This window comes from Bubalus kerabau, chromosome 7 (genome assembly GCF_029407905.1).
Source record: "Bubalus kerabau isolate K-KA32 ecotype Philippines breed swamp buffalo chromosome 7, PCC_UOA_SB_1v2, whole genome shotgun sequence".
NCBI lineage: Eukaryota > Metazoa > Chordata > Mammalia > Artiodactyla > Bovidae > Bubalus > Bubalus kerabau.
Window position 1 is genome coordinate 81,804,600 of NC_073630.1, and position 20,897 is coordinate 81,825,496.

Genomic DNA, 20,897 nt, shown 5'->3' on the forward strand with positions numbered 1-20,897 from the left:
GGAACATGAAGTCAAGTGTGCCTTAGGAAGCCACACTATGAACAAAAGGTACTGGAGGTGATGGGATTCCTGTTGAGCTATTTCAAATCCTGAAAGATGATGCTGTGAAAGTGCTGCATGCAATATGCCAGCAAATTTGGAAAACTCAGCAGTGGCCACAGGACTGGAAAAAGTCAGTTTTCATTCCATTCCCAAAGAAAGGCAATGCCAAAGAATGTTCAAACTCCCGCGTAATTGCCCTCATCTCACATGCTAGCAAAGTAATGCTCAAAATTCTCCAAGCCAGGCTTCATCAGTAAGTGAACTATGAACTTCCAGATGTTCAAGTTGGATTTCGAAAAGGCAGAGGAACCAGAGATCAAATTGCCTACATTCTTTGGATCATTGAAAAGGCAAGAGAGTTCTAGAAAAACATCTACTTCTGCTATATTGACTATGCCAAAGACTTTGACTGTGTGGTTCTGCCCTTAATCAGCCCTAATAGTTGCATTTGATCCAACATCAATTTAAGATATCATGTGTTTTGTCTATTTGAAACTGTGAGTGAAATAATGAGACATACTTATGTATTGAAGTTTTGCTATACATCAGGCACAGTTCTGTACCCTCTACATGTGTAAATTTAATCTTCGTAATAGCTCTTTGAGATTTCAAAAGGGATAATTAACTTACCTTGAGACCTTACAGATAGTTAGTGCCAAACCTTGTATTCCAATAGGCCATCTGGTTTGAGTCCATTTCCTAATTATTACCATATATTCCTTATTCTATCTCATTGTACATCTACAAATAAACTGTGCTTCACTTGAGTTTTTTCATAAGGATCATTTTAAAATGAAGACATGCTTAAAGATTTAAATTCAAATATGGACTGGAATACATGACTCAAGAACCCCATCTTCAAAATCCTGTGATTATTTTAATATTTTAAATAATGAGCTGAAAAATAAGGTTAGTAAAGTGCAGTTTTCAGGAATCTTAATGTAACAGTGGTCTTAGAATTAGAGATAGAGATTTCAGAGTACCTAGAATTTAAAGTGAATTACTGAATGAAGTTACCCAAGAAGGATGTGGTTTTGGTAAACAGTCACTTTGGTGACTCGGAAAGTAAAGTCAACATGGTAAATAAAAAATTATGTCATAGAAGCCAAAAAATAGAAGGGGATGATCAACTATAGGATGTTCCTGAGTACTCAAGTATGATGAGATGGAAAAGTTGACAAGGGATTTGACAATGACAGGACATTGTGGAGTTAAGAGGAATGTGTGCCTAAGTAGAGTGGCTTTTATGAAAATGAGAAGTGAGCCTGTATGAATTATATGTTTAGAAAACTCTTGACAAATTTTTCAGTAAAGATAACACCAAAGATTCTTGGAGAATCTGTGGGATCAAAAGGTGTTTTGTTTTGTTTTTTAAAGTAGTGAAGTATGTTTGCTGATGGGATTGAACCTATAGACGAGGAGATGATTCATAAAAAGCAGGAGAGAACAATCCTCAAAGGAGCACAGTTCTTGAGAAGCATAAGAATGAGTGGATATGTTGCCATAATAAGAAAGAGGCATTTCTCTCATTATAAAAGGAGGGAACACAGTGTGTGTGGGTACTGTTGAAAGTAGTTTATAGATTTGGTTTCAGAAACGTGAGGATGTTTCTGTCAGTAGTCTCGATTGAGTTCTCCCAGAAGTGGAGTCTGAGCCAAGGATTCAGCACAAACAATTAATGAAGGGATTCCTTTAATAGGAAATCAATAAGAAAGTAAGGGGAAGCAGGATAGATAATAGGAAGAAGCTATGCAAGGTTGTCATTCTGGTGAAGTCTCAGACTGACCCTGATTCCAAAGGGAGCTCTGGAGTGTAAATAACACTTTGGAACTGTCCAGTGTTAAGGCATAGGAACTGGAATTCTATAATTTCACACCCGTTAGTAATTGACTACAGTCTTGCTGAGGGGCAAGGGATGGGTTGTGAGAGTGGAATGTAAACTCACAGGCACTTCTGGCTGTATGGGCCTAGTAGCTCTGGTACACAAAAACAGTCATCTGCAGGTCATGGCACAAATCTTTATCAGCTAAGCGTGCAGCAGATGAGGGATCAAGTCAGGATCTGTACAAGGGATTGTGAGGTCCAGAGAGTGCACCAATGCATTTGCAACTATCAGATTGCTTTAGGTAAATAGGAGGCAATATTCAGCTGAAGATGTTGGGATAAAAAGGAAGTTTGAGGTACAAGGAAGATGTTCAGTATTCCTCATGGGGTAGGGGAAAGCACATTGATAGGGGAGTTTAGTTGACCTTCTGGATATTGTTAAATGTTATTAGACATTTGTTGTTTGTTCAATACTCATCTATTCAGGGTTGCATATTTTTTCAAATCATTAAAGATGAGAGGAGATGCAAGAAGTTAAAGGTTATAGAATCTAGGCTGGTCAAGCAGGAAAGGATGAATACTAAACGGGGGATATATAGTGAAAGTGTGGAGGGGTCGAAAAATGAGATGTCTGGAGATGCTAGTATATAACAAAACAAAAAAAGGAAATAAATGGTGGTAGTAGATATTTGATGGCAAGACTCTCAGAGGAGCTGGGTTTTTGACAGAGATAAAAATCATGGTTTGGCAGTATTACTTCTACTGCCTGAGCTGTGAGAAAACCAATATTTGAGTTTGTGTGGTCTTCAGGGAAAGCACTGTCAGCAGACAACACTTAAAGCATGAAGGTGACAAAAACACACCCAGGATGGAATATTAGAATGTAGGGGAATTTGTTGATACTAGATTCTGAATTTCAAGGGACAGGATGGAATTTGGGGAGAACAAGGGAAATGGTGGAAATTTGGATTGAATTAAAAGATATGCATATACATTTTAAGTAATTAGATGGAGCAAGCTTGGAACCATTTTTGTGGTCCCCATTCATTATTTACTATCTTTTTGCAGTCACTTATAATCTTAGATAATAGATTTTGTACCCATAGAATGGAAAAATCCCCCTAGATAGATGAAAACACTACTTACACTCTGCCTTAGATACATACATTTCTCCTCAAATTCTAGAAAATATCAAGGTACTTAATCTTAAAAATCACATCTCAGGCTATTTAACTATATTCCAGTTCATTAAAGGAGACTGAAATGCTCTATGATTAAAGATATTATTATATTATTATTATTATTATTATAGATGATCACTGACAGGCAAACTAATCATCACAAATTATGGTTTACACAATCAGGCTGAAAAACTTACTAGCACACTCTGGGTGCATATCAGTATCCCCTAATTCCAAGGGAATACCTCTCATTTAAATAAGAACAACATTAAAGCAAAAACACTTTTTTAAACTTCAGCTTTTCTCATTTTCCTACTTTCAGGAGTACTTTTTTAATAGGAGGGTTACTTTGTTTTTAATAAGTTTACCTCATATTAAGAAGTAGTGAAACAATGTAAGTCACAGTTATTTTAAATAAAAGACTGTGTAGTAAATCACTGGATTTGTAAATAAAATGTGCAGACAGTATAGTGGAATGTTAGGTGTCTTGAGCTGCTCAGTCCACGCTTGAAAATTTCCTAATCTAATTTTCTCTTGGCTGAGTCCCAATTGTTGCTGGATTTTTCCACTATATACAATTATGTATTTTTAAAAGATCTGTCATCCAAGTCCCCTGGCTCTTTTATAAATGTATATTTGAGCATGTATCCTAGAATACTCAGAAATGTTGTTTATAGAAGTTCATATTTTCAATCAGACATTTAAACATGCTAACACAAAAATCCTCTCAGTTCCAGAACTGAGATTAACGGTTTTAGCTTTAATTTCAGGCTGTTTATGAGATAAAGCAAGCATGCCATGAGTATAAAAAGTAGTAATATATCAGTGAAAAATATTGACATAATTGAATATTAACATTATATATGTCAAGAAGTAAAAAAATGGCAAGTTTTCTTTGTGATAGTCATTATCATTGCACTTTTCTCATTTTTCTGCCTTCTTTGAATTTACAACATCTTGTTCAGTTAGCTGTAGAAAGATATCTAAAATTACCAGATCTTCCACTCAGTTACTTTCATTAATGTAATATATAAAAACTTAAAGCAATAAAACAATAAATATTCAACATCTCAGTTCATACTTACAGGAACCCTATTAGTAAAATGATTATGGTCATTTGTTTCTATTTTTAATCATCCTAAAATCATTTTCATTTCCCCTCCTTTTTTTTTTTCAATGAGCCTTTCTGTAAACGTTCTCATTTCTTGCTAATATAAAATTTGAATACTTCGGTTATTGCATGTAGCTTCTCCATTTGTCATGTCTCTGTTGATTCTTGTTTTACTACAGAGAACAATATTATATATTTAAACCATCAACTTTTCCTCTGTAGTGTGTGATTTTGAGGTCTTTGGAGGACATGTTGTATTCCTAGTATGATCAGCCAAATTTCCAACATTGTTCGCAAAATAATCCATCCTTTTCCTCAAGATTTTTGCTGCCACACTGTCCCAAACCAAATCTCTGTGTTCTGTCTTCTATTCCATGGACATAGACTTCATTTCTCTACCATTACTTCATTATTACCAACCTTGCTTAGTATCTGGTAGCATGAGTCCTCCCATTTTGATCATCTTTCAAAATTACTTTATCTTCTCTTAGACTTTCATTTTTCTTCAATGTAAATTTCAGAATCAGTTTTTAAAGTTCTTCTTCACCATTATGCAATAATTGATCATGGTGTTTATGCACCATTAGATTTTGCTATCTAATAGCTTATTTAGGATTTTTAAGTAAGATTTTAAATAAAATATTCTTATTTATTCTTTTATTCTCTTAAATTTTACCTACCTAGTAAGTTATAGTAGTCTCATAAAACTTTTCTTCTTTTTCATTTAGGCCTGACCTATATGAAAAAAGGATTATTTGTTGTTTTAATATTAAATAGAACTTATTTGTAAAATATTCAGGGTCTTGAGGTTTCTTTGGAGATGTAGCAGCAGATGGATAATTGTTCATGTATATGCATATTTTATAAGTTATTGATTTCAAGATTTGATGTCACTGCATCAGAGAATGCAGTTGGTTTGATATTAATTCTTAGTATTTTATTAAGGTTGCCCTTTGGCCTAATGTGTGATTGATTTAAGAACTGTTATTTTGGTATTTGGAGTTTGTATATCTTTAAAGTTTGATTTATGTGTATATTTGCTTAAATTTTCTATACCATTTCTCAATGTTTTCTTGTTGACATAATTTTAAGATTATATTCAGATTTCTAGTTATAAATATATTTAGGGACTACAACATCTCACAGAGCTTCTGTGTTAGAAGCAGACTAGCAGTAGAGATTGTGGGTCATTACCTAGGTCTACTCACTATTCAAGAAACTAGTTGAGGCATAGACTATTCTTTCCTTGGTTGCATTCAATTCTAAAAAGATCACAGTAAGACACTCCAGTATTCTTGACTGGAGAATTCCATGGACAGAGGAGCCTGGAGGGCTACAATCTATGGGGTCACAGAGAGTCTGACACAACTGAAGTGACTGAGCATGCACGCATGCAAGATTCTGTCATTCATTGTGAAAGTGAGTAAACTAGGCCTAATGAAAGTTACATCACTTGACCAACATTAAATAAGACTTGTCTGTATCCTATTGTGTTTCAAGGTCTGCCTTGGTTCCATTTATTAGAATCTTTAGTAAATGCCAACATGTTTAAAATACACAGTTGTACTTTTTTATGTTTTAGTTGTTCATACAAGCAGTTTATAATAAGGTGTTTATTCACAGATAGGGTATTATGAATGCTTCTGTTGCAAGTTGTTGAAATGAGAGGTGATGATAACATATGGTATGAGAAAGATATAACAAATCAATGTGTCAAAACACATTTGGCAAGAATATCTAAAAGTTATCAATTTTTCTCTCATTTTACTTAAAAGTTTTTATATCTTCTAAATTGAAAAAAGAAACCTTGAAAGTATGTTATACCTTTAAAGTACCTTTAAAGTACTTCCTCTCCTTGCATTCTAATGATCTAGCTTATCAGCTTGCAAAACATTGGTCCTTAAATAATGAGCCAGGAAACATGATTCTATCTGTAAGTTTTAAAAAATAAAAGATGTCAATTTGTTGCCATTATTTTAAGATCTTGAGATATTTCTATCACATACTAGAACCACAGTTTTCATAGATTACAAGACAAAAATCATTAGTAAGAAACACAAACTTCTCTTTATATAGTTTGTCATTTACTTTATCCTATTCAGAGTCTCAAGTTTTCAAAAAATCACGAGAAACTATGAAATTCAATTTTATAACAGATATCTTAATGAATTTTCATGAACATTTCACATATAATTTTATCTTGTTTATGTCTTACTTGATGATCAAAGGGTTACGTTTAGTGAAATATTGCGGTTATTAGTGTACTTTTTGACACTGAAGATACAATATATTTATCAATTAAATTTTGATTTCTCATGTAATACGAAGAACTATTGGTTTCTATTTTAATGTTCATTAGAAATCTGGATATATACCCCAGTTCAAATGAAAATGTAGAATTTCATAGCATATACTAAGCCTAAAGAAATCCAGAATAAAACATCAAATAGACTGAAGCTTTCTCAATCTAGATATTGATTTCAGAAAAAGGCAGTGATTCTCCCTTGCTCTTTGGATTTCTAGTTAATATATGAATTTCCCAAACACTTAAAAGAAAAACACTTTTTTCCCTGTAGCTCTTTTTTTGAGGTCAGAAGGTCAGTACACAACAGCAAATGTAATAACAAATATGTGTATGGTACTTTTGTATATTAAAATTATATGTTGTTGAGTAATTTTTTGCATTTTAAATAAAAGGAGCTTTTTGGAACTTTTATTTAATACACACAACAGCCCTATGAACAAAGATCTATATTTATGCACATTTCAAAGATGAAGCTTGTGAGGGTCAGAGTAGATGAATAATGTGCCCAATGTTGTAAAATGCTCATGTAAGTGCAGGCAGGTTGATTCACAAATCAGTGCTTTCAGTTACTAAGATACACTCTCTTTCATGATTAATATTGATAATCATACAATGATCTTATTTGCTTCCAATGTGATTCCAAAATTTTATATTTTAATTGCATGTGTATGTTTGTGCTTAGTTGCTCAGTCATGTCCAACTCTTTACAATCCCATGAACTGTAGCCTGCCAGGCTGCTTTGTCCATGAGATTTCCCAGGCAAGAATACTGGAGTAGGTTGCCATTTCCTTCTCCAGGAAATCTTCCAGACCCAGGGATTGAACCCATGTCTCCTGCATTGCAGGAGGATTCTTTACTGTCTAAGCCACCAGGGGGGAAGCATCTTATTTTCATGGAAACTACCAATTCATTTTTATAAATTTTCATAAATTCATTTTTATAAACCTACTAATTCATTTTATAAATCTGATAGATGGAGATACTAAAGTGTGATAAATTTTTTGCTGTTTGTGTCTAATATACTAATTCATTTTTCATTCTCATAATTGATGCTCCTAATGTCTCTCATATATAAGTCAGCTCTTTGACCATATTGTACTGAGTTATAAGAATTTGTATAACCTTGAGTTGGGGAGATAATATAATTAAAGTTTTATTAGTCATTTATTTAATATTTATTAATCCAGGCAAGAATACTGGAGTGGGTTGCCATGTCCTTATCCAGGGGATCTTCCCGACCCCAGGATTGAAACCATGTGTCTTATGTCTCCTACATTAGCAGGAGCGACTTCCCTGGTGGCTCAGACGGTAAAGAATCTGCCTACAATGCAGGAGACCCAGGTTCAGTCCCTGGGTTGAGAAGATCTCCTGGAGAAGGAAATGGCAACCCTCTTCAGCATTCTTGCCTGGAAAATCCTATGGATAGAGGAGCCTGGTAGGCTACAGTCCATGGGGCCGCAAAGAGTCAGACACGACTGAGCGACTTCACTTTTCACTTTTCTTTACCACTAGCACCCCTAAAAATTCTCTACCATAGAGGCCCCTAAAAATTCTGAACTTTATTCTAAGGATCACTCTTAAAGATAATATTATGACCTTAATATTTAAAATTTTGAATTTTAGATGTAAGGATAAAATGATAAATGTCTGATAAAAGGAAAATGTACTTACTAAGAAAAATGTATATCTTTTTCTTATTTGTACCTTGAAAACTACACAATATGTTTTATTTCATTTTCCATGTCACAACTTGTAAATTCTAAGATAACTTGTAAGTTCCTTTTAACATCACCAAGAACATCTTAAGCCCTTGTGTCCGTATTTTCATAAAACCTTAAAATAATTACAGTAAAATTGTTTCAGTCTTACAACTTGGGATGAATTTTTCTATCAGTGGACTTTCATTGGTGAATCAGAATGAAAATTATTCAACTTTAGAAGCTAGCTATGTAGATTCTTTTAATAAAAAGTGAATCAATAGCATATATCTTTGTCACCATAACATGTGGCAATATTATCATCAATTTAATTTAGATTTGATGGAAAGACATTCTGAAACTAGATTCTTTAAGCCAGTAGAATATCTGACAACATGATGGAAAATAACTGACATATTATAGATAAAGTTTAGTGATATTTAGATTTTAAACTATTGTATATTATTCATGTCATTCTGGAGGTAAAATTAATGAATAGTTCTTTGTCATTAGCATGAATTTCTATATTGCATGTGAATTGCTGCTGCTGCTGCTAAGGTGCTTCAGTCGTGTCCGACTCTGTGCGACCCCATGGACTGCAGCCCACCAGGCTCCCCTGTCCCTGGGATTCTCCAGGCAAGAGTACTGGAGTGGGGTGCCATTGCCTTCTCCGATATTGCATGTGAACTAGGGATTCTTATAGCTAAAACCTGCTTCAGTAATTATTGCACAGGCTAAGCCACAATAAAAATTACTCTAAATTACAGTAGCTTAAAGTTACATTAGAGTATAGAAATAGGTGATCTAAATCTAAAAGGTAGCTCCCCATCAATAAACAGCCTTCCTTTTAGATCTGAGGCTGTACTATCAATGTCTCCTAGGAAAAGAGAAGGATAAAAAGGTCCAGGGAAGCCCAGTTCCAATCTTTTAATTGCCAAGACCCAGAAATGTCACAGTTCACCTATGTTCATATTCCCATGAATTCAACCCATTGCCATCAGTTCAGTTCAGTCACTCAGTCCTGTCCGACTCTGCAAAACCAAGGATTGTATCACTCCAGGCTTACCTGTCCATCACCAGCTCCTGGAGCTTGCTCAAACTCATGTCCATTGAGTCAGTGATGCCATCCAACCATCTCATCCTCTGTCATCCCCTTCTCCTGCCTTCAGTCTTTCCCAGCATCAAGGTCTTTTCCAAGGAGTCAGTTCTTCACATCAGGTGGCCAGAGTATTGGAGTTTCAGCTTTAGCATCAGTCCTTCCAATGAATATTCAGGACCGATTTCCCTTAGAATTCACTGGTTTGATTTCCTTGCTGTCCAAGAGACTCTCAAGCATCTTCTCCAACACCACAGTTCAAAAGCATAAATTATTTGGCACTCAGCTTTCTTTATAGTCCAACTCTCACATCCATACATGACTTCTGGAAAAACATAGTTTTAAATTGATGGGCCTTTCTTGGCAAAGTAATGTCTCTGCTTTTAATATGCTGTCTACAATTGTCATAACTTTTCTTCCAAGGAGCAAGCATCTTTTAATTTCATGGCTGCAGTCACCATCTGCAGTGACTTTGGAGCCCAAGAAAATAGTCTCTCACTGTTTCCCTACTTTCCCCGTCTATTTGCCATTAAGTTATGGGACCAATGCTATGATCCTCATTTTTTTGAATGTTGAATTTTAAGCCAGCTTTTTCACTCTCCTCTTTCACTTTCATCAAGAGGCTCTTAAGTTCATCTTCGGTTTCTGCCATAAGGGTGGTGTTATCGCCATATCTGAGGTTATTGATATTTCTCCCGGCAATCTTGATTCCAGCTTATGCTTCATCCAGCCCAGCATTTCTCATGATGTCCTCTACATATAAGTTAAATAAGCAGAGTGACAATATAGAGCCTTGATGTACTCCTTTCCCAATTTGGAACTGTTCTGTTGTTCCACATCTGGGTTCTGTTGCTTCTTGACCTGCATACACATTTCTCAGAAGGCAGGTAAGGAGGTCTGGTATTCTCATCTCTTTAAGAATTTTCCAATATTTGTTGCAATCCATACAGTAAAAGACTTTGGCATAGTCAATAAAGCAGAAGTAAATCTTTCTGGAACTCTCTGGCTTTTTCTATGATACAATGGATGTTGGCATTTTGATCTCTGGTTCTTCTGCCTTTTCTAAATCCAACTTGAACATCTGATAGTTTTCGGTTCATATACTGTTGAAGCCTCATTGAGAATTTTCAGCGTTACTTTGCTGTCGTGGGAGATGAGTGCAGTTGTGTGGTCATTTGAACATTCTTTTACCATTGCCTTTCTTTGGTATTGGAATGACACCTGACCTTTTCCAGTCCTGTGGCCACTGCTGAGTTTTCCAAATTTGCTGACATATTGAGTGCAGCACTTTAACAGCATCATCTTTTAAGACTTGAAATAGCTCAACTGGAATTCCATCACCTCCAGTAGCTTTTCTCGTAGTGATGCTTCCTAAGGCCCACTTGACTTCGGACTCTAGGGTGTCTGGCTGTAGGTGAGTGATAACACCATCGTGGTTATCTGGGTCAGGAAGATCTTTTTTTGTGCAGTTCTTCTGTGTATTCTTGCCACCGTTTCTTAATATCTTATGCTTCTGTTAGATCCATACCATTTCTGTCCTTTATTGTGCCCATCTTTGCATGAAATGTTCATTTGGTATCTCTGATTTTCTTGAAGAGCTCTCTGCATTCAAATGGGTATATCTTTCCTTTCCTCCTTTGCTTTGGCTGTTCTTCTTTTCTCAGCTATTTGTTAGGTCTCCTCAGACAACCATTTTACCTTTTTGAATTTCTTTTTCTTGGGGATGGTCTTGATACCACCACCTGTACAGTGTCAGGAACCTCTTTCTGTAGTTCTTCAGGCCCTCTGTCTATCAGATCTAATCCCTTGAATCGATTTGTCACTTCCACTGTATAATCGTAAGGGATTTGATTTAGGTCATGCCTAAATGGTCTAGTGGTTTTCTCTACTTTCTTCAATTTAAGTCTGAATTAGGCAATAAGGAGTTCATGGTCTGAGCCACAGTCAGCTCCCAGTCTTGTTTTTACTGACTGTAGAGAGCCTCTCTATCTTTGGCTGCAAAGGATATAATCAATCTGATTTCAGTATTGACCATCTCGTGATGTCCATGTGTGGAGTCATCTCTTGTGTTGTTGGAAGAGGGTGTTTGCTATGCTCAGTGCATTCTCTTAGCAAAACTCTGTTAGCCTTTGCCCTGCTTCATTTTGTACTCCAACTGCAAACTTGCCTGTTACTCCAGGTATCTCTTGTTTTCCTACTTTTGCATTTTAGTCCCCTATGATGAAAAGGATATCTTTTTTTTTGGTATTAGTTCTAGAAGTTCTTTAGGAGTTCATAGAGCCATTCAACTTCAGCTTATTCTGCATTAGTTGTTGGGGCATCGTGGATTACTGTTATATTGACTGTTTTGCCTTGGAACGAACAGAGATCATTCTGTCATTTTTGAGATTGCACCCAACTGCTGAATTTCAGACTCTTTTATTGACTATGGGGGCTACTTCATTTCTTCTAAGGGATTCTTGCCCACAGTAGAAGATATAATGATCTGAATTAAATTTGCCCATTCCAGTCCATTTTAGTTCACTGATTCCTAAAATGTCAGTGTTCACTCTTGTCATCTCCTATTTGACCACTTCCAATTTATCTTGATTCATAGACCTAACAATCTGGGTTCCTATGTAATATTGTTCTTTACTGCATCAGACTTTTACTTCCATCACCAGTTCCATCCACAACTGGGCGTTATTTCCACTTTGGCTCTGTTTCTTCCTTCTTTCTGGAGTTATTTCTCTGATCTCCAGTAACATATTGGGCACTTACTGACCTGGGGAGTTCATCTTTCAGTGCCCTATCTTTTTGCCTTTTGATACTGTTCATGGAGCTCTCAAGGCAAGAATACTGAAGTGGTTTGCCAATTCCCTTCTCCAGTGGACCACATTTTATCAGAACTCTCCACCATGACACATCCATCTTGGGTGGCCCTACATGGTGTGGCTCAAGTTTCATTGAATTAGGCAATGTGGTCCTTGTGATCAGTTTGGTTAGTTTTCTGTGACTGTTTTTCATTTTGTCTGCCCTCTGATGAATTTGCTCAGTAAATCATTAATCTAATTTTCTGTTAATGGGTAGGGCTGTGTTCCCTCCCTGTTGTTCGGCTTAATGCCAAACTGTTAACCCATGCCCCCACTGGAGACTCCTGGACACTCACAGGCAAGTCTGACTCAGTCTCTTGTGGGGACACTGCTCCTTTCTCCTGGCTCCTGTGTGTACAAGGTTTTGTTTGTGCCCTCCAAGAGTCTGTTTCTCTGATCCTGTGTAAGTTCTATAATCAAATCCCACTGGCCTCCATAGTCAAATTCCCTAGAGGTTCTCCGTCCCTTTGCCGGATCCCCAGTTTGGGAAGTCTGTTGTGGGTCCTAGAACTTTCTGAACAGTTCAAGAATTTCTGTGGTATAATTTTTCTGCAGTTTGTGTGTAGATAACTCTAAGTAAAATTGGAATTGGAATTGCAGTCTTTGCTACTGAGTATAGCAAGCAGCTGATCCCCAGAGTTGCCAACAAAAATCACAGAATAGCACCCTGATATCTCTCTCTTTTGGTATTTCTCATTAAGGCAGACGTCTCACTCTAGCAATTATAGTTCAAGTTCTATATATGTATATATATATATATATATGTGTGTGTGTGTGTGTATAACATTTTTAGTGACCCCTAGTTGCTTTACAGTGTTGTGTTAGCATCTGCTGTACAGCAAAGAGAATCAACTGTATATTGTTTTTGAAACATTTAAGTAGCTTAATGTAATTTTGTATAGCCCTTTTGTAGGTATCCCTACATGTTAACCTCTGTAACTTTCTTTACCTATATTGTACTTTATAAATTAAAATAGAGTCATTCTAATCACAAATTTAGCATCATAGATGGAAAATATTGATACCATGGGGATGCATATAGTAGAATAAATATCATGCTATTATCTTCTGTAAGTTTTCAATATTAATATAAGCACAGGATTTTCTTTTTAGGCACAATTTACAAGTGTTAAATATGATTGATTCTTAGAAATTCTTCTCTTTATCTTTTTACATATCCATGGCATTATTTAAATATTTTAGAATTTCATTTCCTTGCTAAAAACTCTCTTTGACTCTTCTAGTTCAGCACTGTCCAATAGAACTTTCTGTGATGACAGAAATGTTCTAGAACTGCCGTGTTCAATATGGTAGCTATTGAAGTTTCTAAGTATTTGTAATGTAACTATTGTGACCAAAGGAAATGAATGTTAAACTCCTTTTAATTAATTTAAATTTAAATATAAATAAACCCATGTGGCCAGTAATTCCATATTAGACATTATAGTTAGTCACTCCCTGCTCCATCTCCAAACTTATTTTCACCACATCTATTTTACAGCATAATATTTACTCCTGAAGCATCATCAAATGAATTTAACTGTTCAACATTTATTATTTTCTATTATATTCTTTGGGGTGGTAAGAAATTCTGTATTTTAAGAATGAAAATATTCTAATAGTAACTATGGGGAATTTATCAAACAATGTGTCAGGTACTATTCTGAGCACTCGATACATAATGTATCATTTCATTATCACAGGAAACTTACATTATAATTATCACCATTTTATAGATGTTAAAATTGACACAACCTCAGGTAATTTATTAATAATTTTTGCCTAATATCAAATAGCTAGTAAGTGACTAAATTAGGATGTAAACCTCAGGCAAACTGGCTTCAAATCCCAGGCTGTCACTCTGTTCTTTACTCTTTTATCACCCTGGAGAGTGAGATTTTTTTATCTGTGGTTCGCTTTGTTCAAAATGCATCACAGTTGGAGCCTTTCTAAGAGCTTTACTTTGTATGCATGATATCAGAAACCATTGCCTCTGGCAAGAGGTAAGAGAATAGAGGATCAAGCTTTCTGTTTCTTTTCAGTCCTGTCACAATTCACTGAGAAGCAACTATGTTAAAAAAAAAAAAAAATCCAAAATATCCCCTAACTAATCTCTACTAATTTGGTGCTTGGATGTCATTTTATGTGGATGATACTAAATAGTACATACAAGTGATGATGGACAGGTGCTGTCTGTTTGCTCCTATTACTACAAAAGATTGTTCAAAAATTTTTCTCAGTGCACCATCAGAAATAATTTTAAAATAGTCTTGTTGATTATTTTCAATGGGCTATAATGTTCTGATTTAACTCAGGTCAATCATCTGCAAGTTAAAATTACTCAGAAGTATACTGTCCATAATTAAGTAATCTCACCTAGTAATATTATAGAATAAGGAGACCTTTAGATGACATGAAATCTGTCATTTTAAGTATGCCCCCAAGCCTTTTCCAGGGTGCTCATAAGATTTCTCATTCTCTAGAGAAATGTGGTCTCTTAGAAATAAATGTCTCTGTCAAGTCACAAGTAATATGTGCACATGATGAAAAAAAAAATGGAATTTTTTAGTCTCATAAGGGATATTACAGTATTGTAAAATTGATTTTGTTCCTTGTTATTTAGGTTCTCATGGTCATTTTAGGATTTACCTTCTGGATATAAAGGGAAGATAATGATGCCTTCTAGGGAGGTGGGCGACAGAGGCCTTTGGGAACCAGGAGAATATTTTTCATATGAAATTCTTTGTCATAAAATGCTAATGTTGGTGTTCTTGTCTTTATGTCTATGCATTCTTTAGCTATGAGGATAACAGACCCTTCATCAAGTAAGAATGACCTGAATGGCTGATAAATTCCATTTATCAGTGTGGTCCCATGAACCAGCTGTCAGATCAGTACTGAAAAATCATTAGAACTTCTGTCATTCACATTGAGGCAGAAGAGCAAACTGTGCAGGAAAATAATCAGGCATACAACTTCTCTGCAGAATAAATATGCTGCAGGTGTATTGCCAGAAAAATTCTGCTTCACCTCCTTTAATTGGATGTCACCTGAACTTAGTGCCACAGTAATAGCAACTTCGTGTGGTACAGACTTGTTTTGCTTTTATTAGCTTTCTCCTTTCATTGTGATGTGCTCCTCTGTGCTGCATATGTCGTCATTTCTGTTGCTTGTTCGGACATCATTCATCTAAAACTATTTCATGATTTAGTGTTATTTCTTCAAATGATTTTCTGGACATGAAACTACCAAGTTACAAATGATACTAATGAAGTTCTTAGGCTAAATATCCAAAAGAAGGGGAAATACCTCCTTCAAAAATTAAATCTTGCATTGCAAAATAATCTCTTTCGAATTTGACACATATCTTGATTATTGATCATATCTTTTAAGCTTCTGAAACAAAGCTACAAGTCTGTACTAATCTAATAAAAATAAATGTAAATGTTAAGATTTGGGCTTTTTCTCCTTTGTACATATTAAAATTCTATGTCCTGCAGCAATAAACAAGATTGGCAACCTTTCGGTGATCTTGCTGTAGACTTTCAGTTTGTTCTTCTGGTGAAGAGTCCTTTGTTTTCATTTTCTCCAGTACCATTTCACTTACTTCTTCATGCTCTTACTTCTTTTTTCTTTAGAATTTGGGCTCATCACTGTTTTATATCATTAACACTTGAGCCCATTATGTGTTTTCTAGTGGATAGCTGACTTGAATATTTTATCCTATCATTTTATTTCTAAAGCTGAATAACAATTTTGTCTTGGTTTAATGGCAACTCTTCCCATTTTTCCTTTTTCCAATATCTGTAAAAAACTGAGAGCTTTATCTTGAAAGTTCTCATACTTCTGAATCTGCTTTTGAAACAAGATATTAACTTCTAAGATGTTTTCTAATTTGTATATACAAACATGTCACATACATGTTTGTGGCATGGCAAACTTCCTTTAGGGATTCTTTATTCAAGATTATTAATTTTTTAATTAAGCACATTAAATTTAGTGGATGTTTCCATCTGGAATATAGTGGCTGATGGTTATAGAAGGAAAATGGTAAATATTTGAGATTAACTTTAATAAGACTTTAATAATATTTAACTACTCGGGACATATCTTTCTTAAAATGTAGTTCTCTCTGAAAATTTATTAAACCCAGCTTCAGATTATAGTAAATATATGCAATTTTCCATCCTTTGTTTTGCAAAGTTTCAATCCCTGTAAATATTCATTTCTTAGACAATGTAAATAGAGGATAGTAGTCTGCTGAAAAGAAATATTAGTTTACCATGTTCAGGAAGGTATACTGGGAAAGGAAAGGATGGGCTAAGACTATAGAAATCTAGACTGTTTTGGTCCTATCATATGTACATAGAAGTTGAGAATATTACATTTTCAATTATTGGATTCCTATCTATTGGAAAGATTTATTTTATGTTGATAGTGAATACATAACCACAAATATATGAACTTTTGTCACCCATTTACTAGTATTGTGAATGGCAGCTTGGAGGAAACTAAGGGAATGGAGTGAGAGTGAGAATTTGTCTTCCGTTCTGGACTACTTTGTTCATACCTCTCCATCCCATTTTCAACTTCATTTTCTCCCATGAATTTACAGACACTTCAAAGACATGAAGGTGTCCTGAGCCTTTGGGCTTCTTTTCAACAAAGCTGCCAATTGCCTGATTTCCAAAGTCTAGTCCAACATAACCCAGAAGACAGCAATCCAAAGGCTGAAAGAGTAGATGGTGATCTAGAGGGAAACTATTTTTTTTTCCATCTACCTTATATCACATTTGTTCTACATAACTACAGAATCAGACAGAAATTTATATGTGTTCCATATATTGGTTCCTTCTGTTTTTATCAGTACACATTAAATTTTTTATGGAAAAAGAGGAAATTTGGAAAAATGGGGTAAAAGTGTATCAGGTGAAGCACTAATGGAAAGAGTCTAGTCAAATAAATGTTATCATACCAATGAGACCAGTGGAGACTAACATAACTTTACAGACGTTCCCCCCTTGCCATTAACCATAACTACATCTCCATATCATTCACATATGTGCTGCAAATACGTGAATAGTTTAATAGTACAAATCTGCTTTGCTTAAATGAATTTCTGTGTTCATAACATTTTCATTCATGTATATCTCCTCAAGCTTGAAAACTTGTAAGTTCTCATTAAAATCTTGAAGTACTTATACCACCTGTCTTACATTTCCTGTCAATAAACTTACCGTAACATTTTTTTCAGTGTCAGTATTGTTGATACAATATGACTATGTAAACTAAAGACAAACTATTTGATAACTCTTAATTTTCTCTTCTCTTTGCAGGTCATGGGTTATAGGTGCAATAGCTCTTCTCTGCCTATTAGGATTGACCTGGGCCTTTGGACTCATGTATATTAATGAAAGCACAGTCATCATGGCGTATCTCTTCACCATTTTCAATTCTCTACAGGGAATGTTTATATTCATTTTCCATTGTGTCCTACAAAAGAAGGTAAGCTAGAATTCTCTGTTCAGGAACAAATGGCATACCAAAAAAAAGAATAAATGGCATATATTCTATGATAACAAAACACCGTAATATAAATCATTCTTGATCCTTTTGTCTCTAAAAAATAAATATATGATTTGGTTAATTTCATTTTTATAATAATTAGAAGAGAAAAACAGACATAAAATGCAATTGTAAAAGTTGATGAATGTGTTAACAAAAAGACAGAATCAAATTTTGATTTAGACAGTGCACAAAAATAATATTCTTACAGATTTGACCTTATTGTCTTTCATATTATTGGCAGACACATGGAATTATATATTAGGAAGTAGATGTTCTAAGATGTATGGAGGCAAAGAATATACATATGCATATATTATATAGCATGGCATAGGAAATATACATTTTTTTATTTTTAAAAAAACTAGTTGTATATTCTAAGAAATATAAATATTAAATAATTTATGATAGAAAGCATTTATTATTTTAGTGAATGGTAAAACACTTAGTAAATATCTCTATGTGTGTGTTAGTTGCTCAGTCATGTCTAACTCTTTGTGACCCTGTGGACTTTAGCCCACCATGCTCCTCTGTCCATGGGATTCTCCAAGCAAGAATACTGGAGTGACTTGCCATTCCCTTTTCAAGGGGATCTTCCTGACCCAGGAATTAAACCCAGGTCTCCTGCATTGCACACAGATTCTTTACTGTCTGAGACACCAGGGAAACCTGAAGATCTCTGAACTTCTTTAAAAGCATATTTTATTAAAATTTATGATTTTGATGATTAGAATGCAATATTTAATTTTTATAATGGTCTATTTTTTATTATTTTTCACATCTACCAGGACCTAAAGTGCTCATTTTAAAAGTTAATTTTAGCAACTAAACACTTACATTGCTTTTTTTTAATCTCAGCATTGATTTTCTCATCTTATACTTTTTAACTCAATTAAAAATGTGGTCTTTATAGTTCTGATCACATAGACCCCTGAGCCAAGACTGTGTCCGAATCCTAGTTCCTCTACTTAATGGCTTATGTGACCTTGGGCCATTTAATTAGCATGCATGTGCTCCAGTTTCCTCATGTATAAAGTGGAGCTAATAAAATAATTATGATACATTGAGATGTGGCACTGAAGATGAAATTGGAAAATGTGATTTTTTTTCCCTAAGCAACAACAAGATCTACAGTTTTTCTTCAGAAAATGAAGAGTAAATATATCAGTCTGTATGATTTTGGGTTTGAAAGACTAAACAAATTTGAGAAATGTGTGTCCACTTATTGAGATGAGTTCAGTTTTATCCTGTTTTCAGCTTTATTCATGTTAGATATTAAAAATATGCTGGCATGATATTAAATGTAGGCTAGAATAACAATGTTGACTTAGGCCAGTTAATGTAGGTTACATAAAACAGGTTATGATGTTAGAATGGATGAATCTTCCTAAATACTTAATGTGCATACACCCCAAATTGCAATCATTTAACCTAATAAATGTTTATTCTTTTTAATCATGGCCCAATTGATGCAGGTGCCTAATGGAGGGACACAGCCAGTGACAGCTCAACTAACCTCACTATTTTATTTCCATAGTAATACCAACACCTTTACCAACACTTTGGGTGTTGGTAGCCAGCAGATAATCTGAGAAAAAGAGAGGGGACCTTGTATAAAAAGTCTGGAAATGGTTCATATCATTTCCACTCACATTCCATCAGATAGGACACCGTCAGTAGTACCACTCAAACTGCAAGCAAGGCTGGGAAACATAGTCTACCTCTTATACCCCAGGAAGATGAAGAATTGGGTATTATAATACAAACAGCTAGCAGTTGATGACACTTGGGCAGTGTGACGACTTGGAGACATGAGCGATGAGTAAGAATAGAAATGGAAGAAAGTGTCTGAGGAGAAGAATGAAAAGATAGTATCTGAATTAAAGATGGGGGGAAGTGTCCAGAAGTAAACAGTGGTCAGTATTATAAAACACTGCAGAGAAGTCAGAAAGACTTGAAAAGATTTCTAGATTTTGTTAGAAAGGAGCCATAACTGATTGTCAAGAGAAATATGTAAAAAGGTGGAAGCAAAATCAGGAAAAGGTAGCATTTGTTCATGTAAATAAGGGAATATTGGGCCATCATAGGTAGTTATACTAACATTTTCAAATAAAGTAAACTGGATTTGCCGATTCTTTTCTATATTAGCTAGAAATTTTGTTTTAATGTGCGTATTGAAATTTTCTATAGAACAGAAAAGATTTTTGTGCTTTATGCATGAATTATTCTGATTGGGATTATTTTCATTAGCTAGTACCTATTAGAGTTTTCCCTTATTATTTTATTATGTCCAAAATACACATCACTGTTTTGATATCCAGGTAGAGATACCAAACCTCAGAATCCAAAAACAAATTATGGGTTTTAGTATATGGGACATATTTAACAGAGGTGAATTTTTAAAAACTACATGTGATCAAGTTCAATTTTGTGATTCATTACAACAGAGTACAGCAAACTACAGTTTTCTTCTTGATTCATTCATTCACTGATGGACAGTTTGGTTACTTCTATATCTTGGCTGTTGTGAATAGTGCTTAAGTGAATATGGGTGTGCAGATATCTCTTTAAGATCCTGATTTTTGTTTTCTTGGGATATAAGCCCAGAAGTGGGATTGCTGAATCATATGGTAGTTCTATTTTCAATTTTGTAAGGCACTTTCATATTGCTTTCCATAACAGTTGTATTTATTTATATTCCCACCAACAGGGCACAATAGCTCTCTTTCCTCCATATTCTCACCAATTATTATTGTGGTTTAGTCTCTAAGTCATGTCCAACTGTTTGCAACCCTATGGGCTATAGCCCACCAAGCTCCTCTATCCATGAAATTTCCCAAGCAAAAATACTGGAGTGGATTGCCATTTCCTTCTCCAGAGGATCTTCCTGACCCAGGGATGGAACATATGTCTCCTGTGTCTCCTACATTGCGGCAGATTATTTACCCCTGAGATACCAGAGAAGCACCAATTCTTATCTCTTGTTTTCTTCATGATAGCCATTCTAACATATGTGAAGTGATATCTAATTGTGATTTTGATTTTCATTTTTCTAATTAGTTATGTTGAGCATCTTTTCAAGCTAGCCATTTGCATGTCTTCTTAGAAAAAATGTCTATTCACTTCTTTAGTCCATTTTTAGTTGGACTGGGGGGGGCTACTTTTGAGTAGGGGGGGCTACTTTTGAGTTGTATGAGTGCTTTGTATATTATTGGTGTTAACTA

At 34.9% G+C, this 20,897-nt stretch overlaps 1 protein-coding gene across 1 annotated transcript in view; it reads left to right on the forward strand.

The window, feature by feature from the left end:
• The window catches only part of ADGRL3 (adhesion G protein-coupled receptor L3), a 900,477-nt gene that overhangs the window by 827,116 nt on the left and 52,464 nt on the right, over nt 1–20,897 (forward strand). Inside the window, exon 23 of the mRNA XM_055588685.1 lies at nt 17,445–17,613. Within this exon, the coding sequence (XP_055444660.1) occupies nt 17,445–17,613 (169 nt within the window). The remainder of the gene's footprint in view (nt 1–17,444; nt 17,614–20,897) is intronic.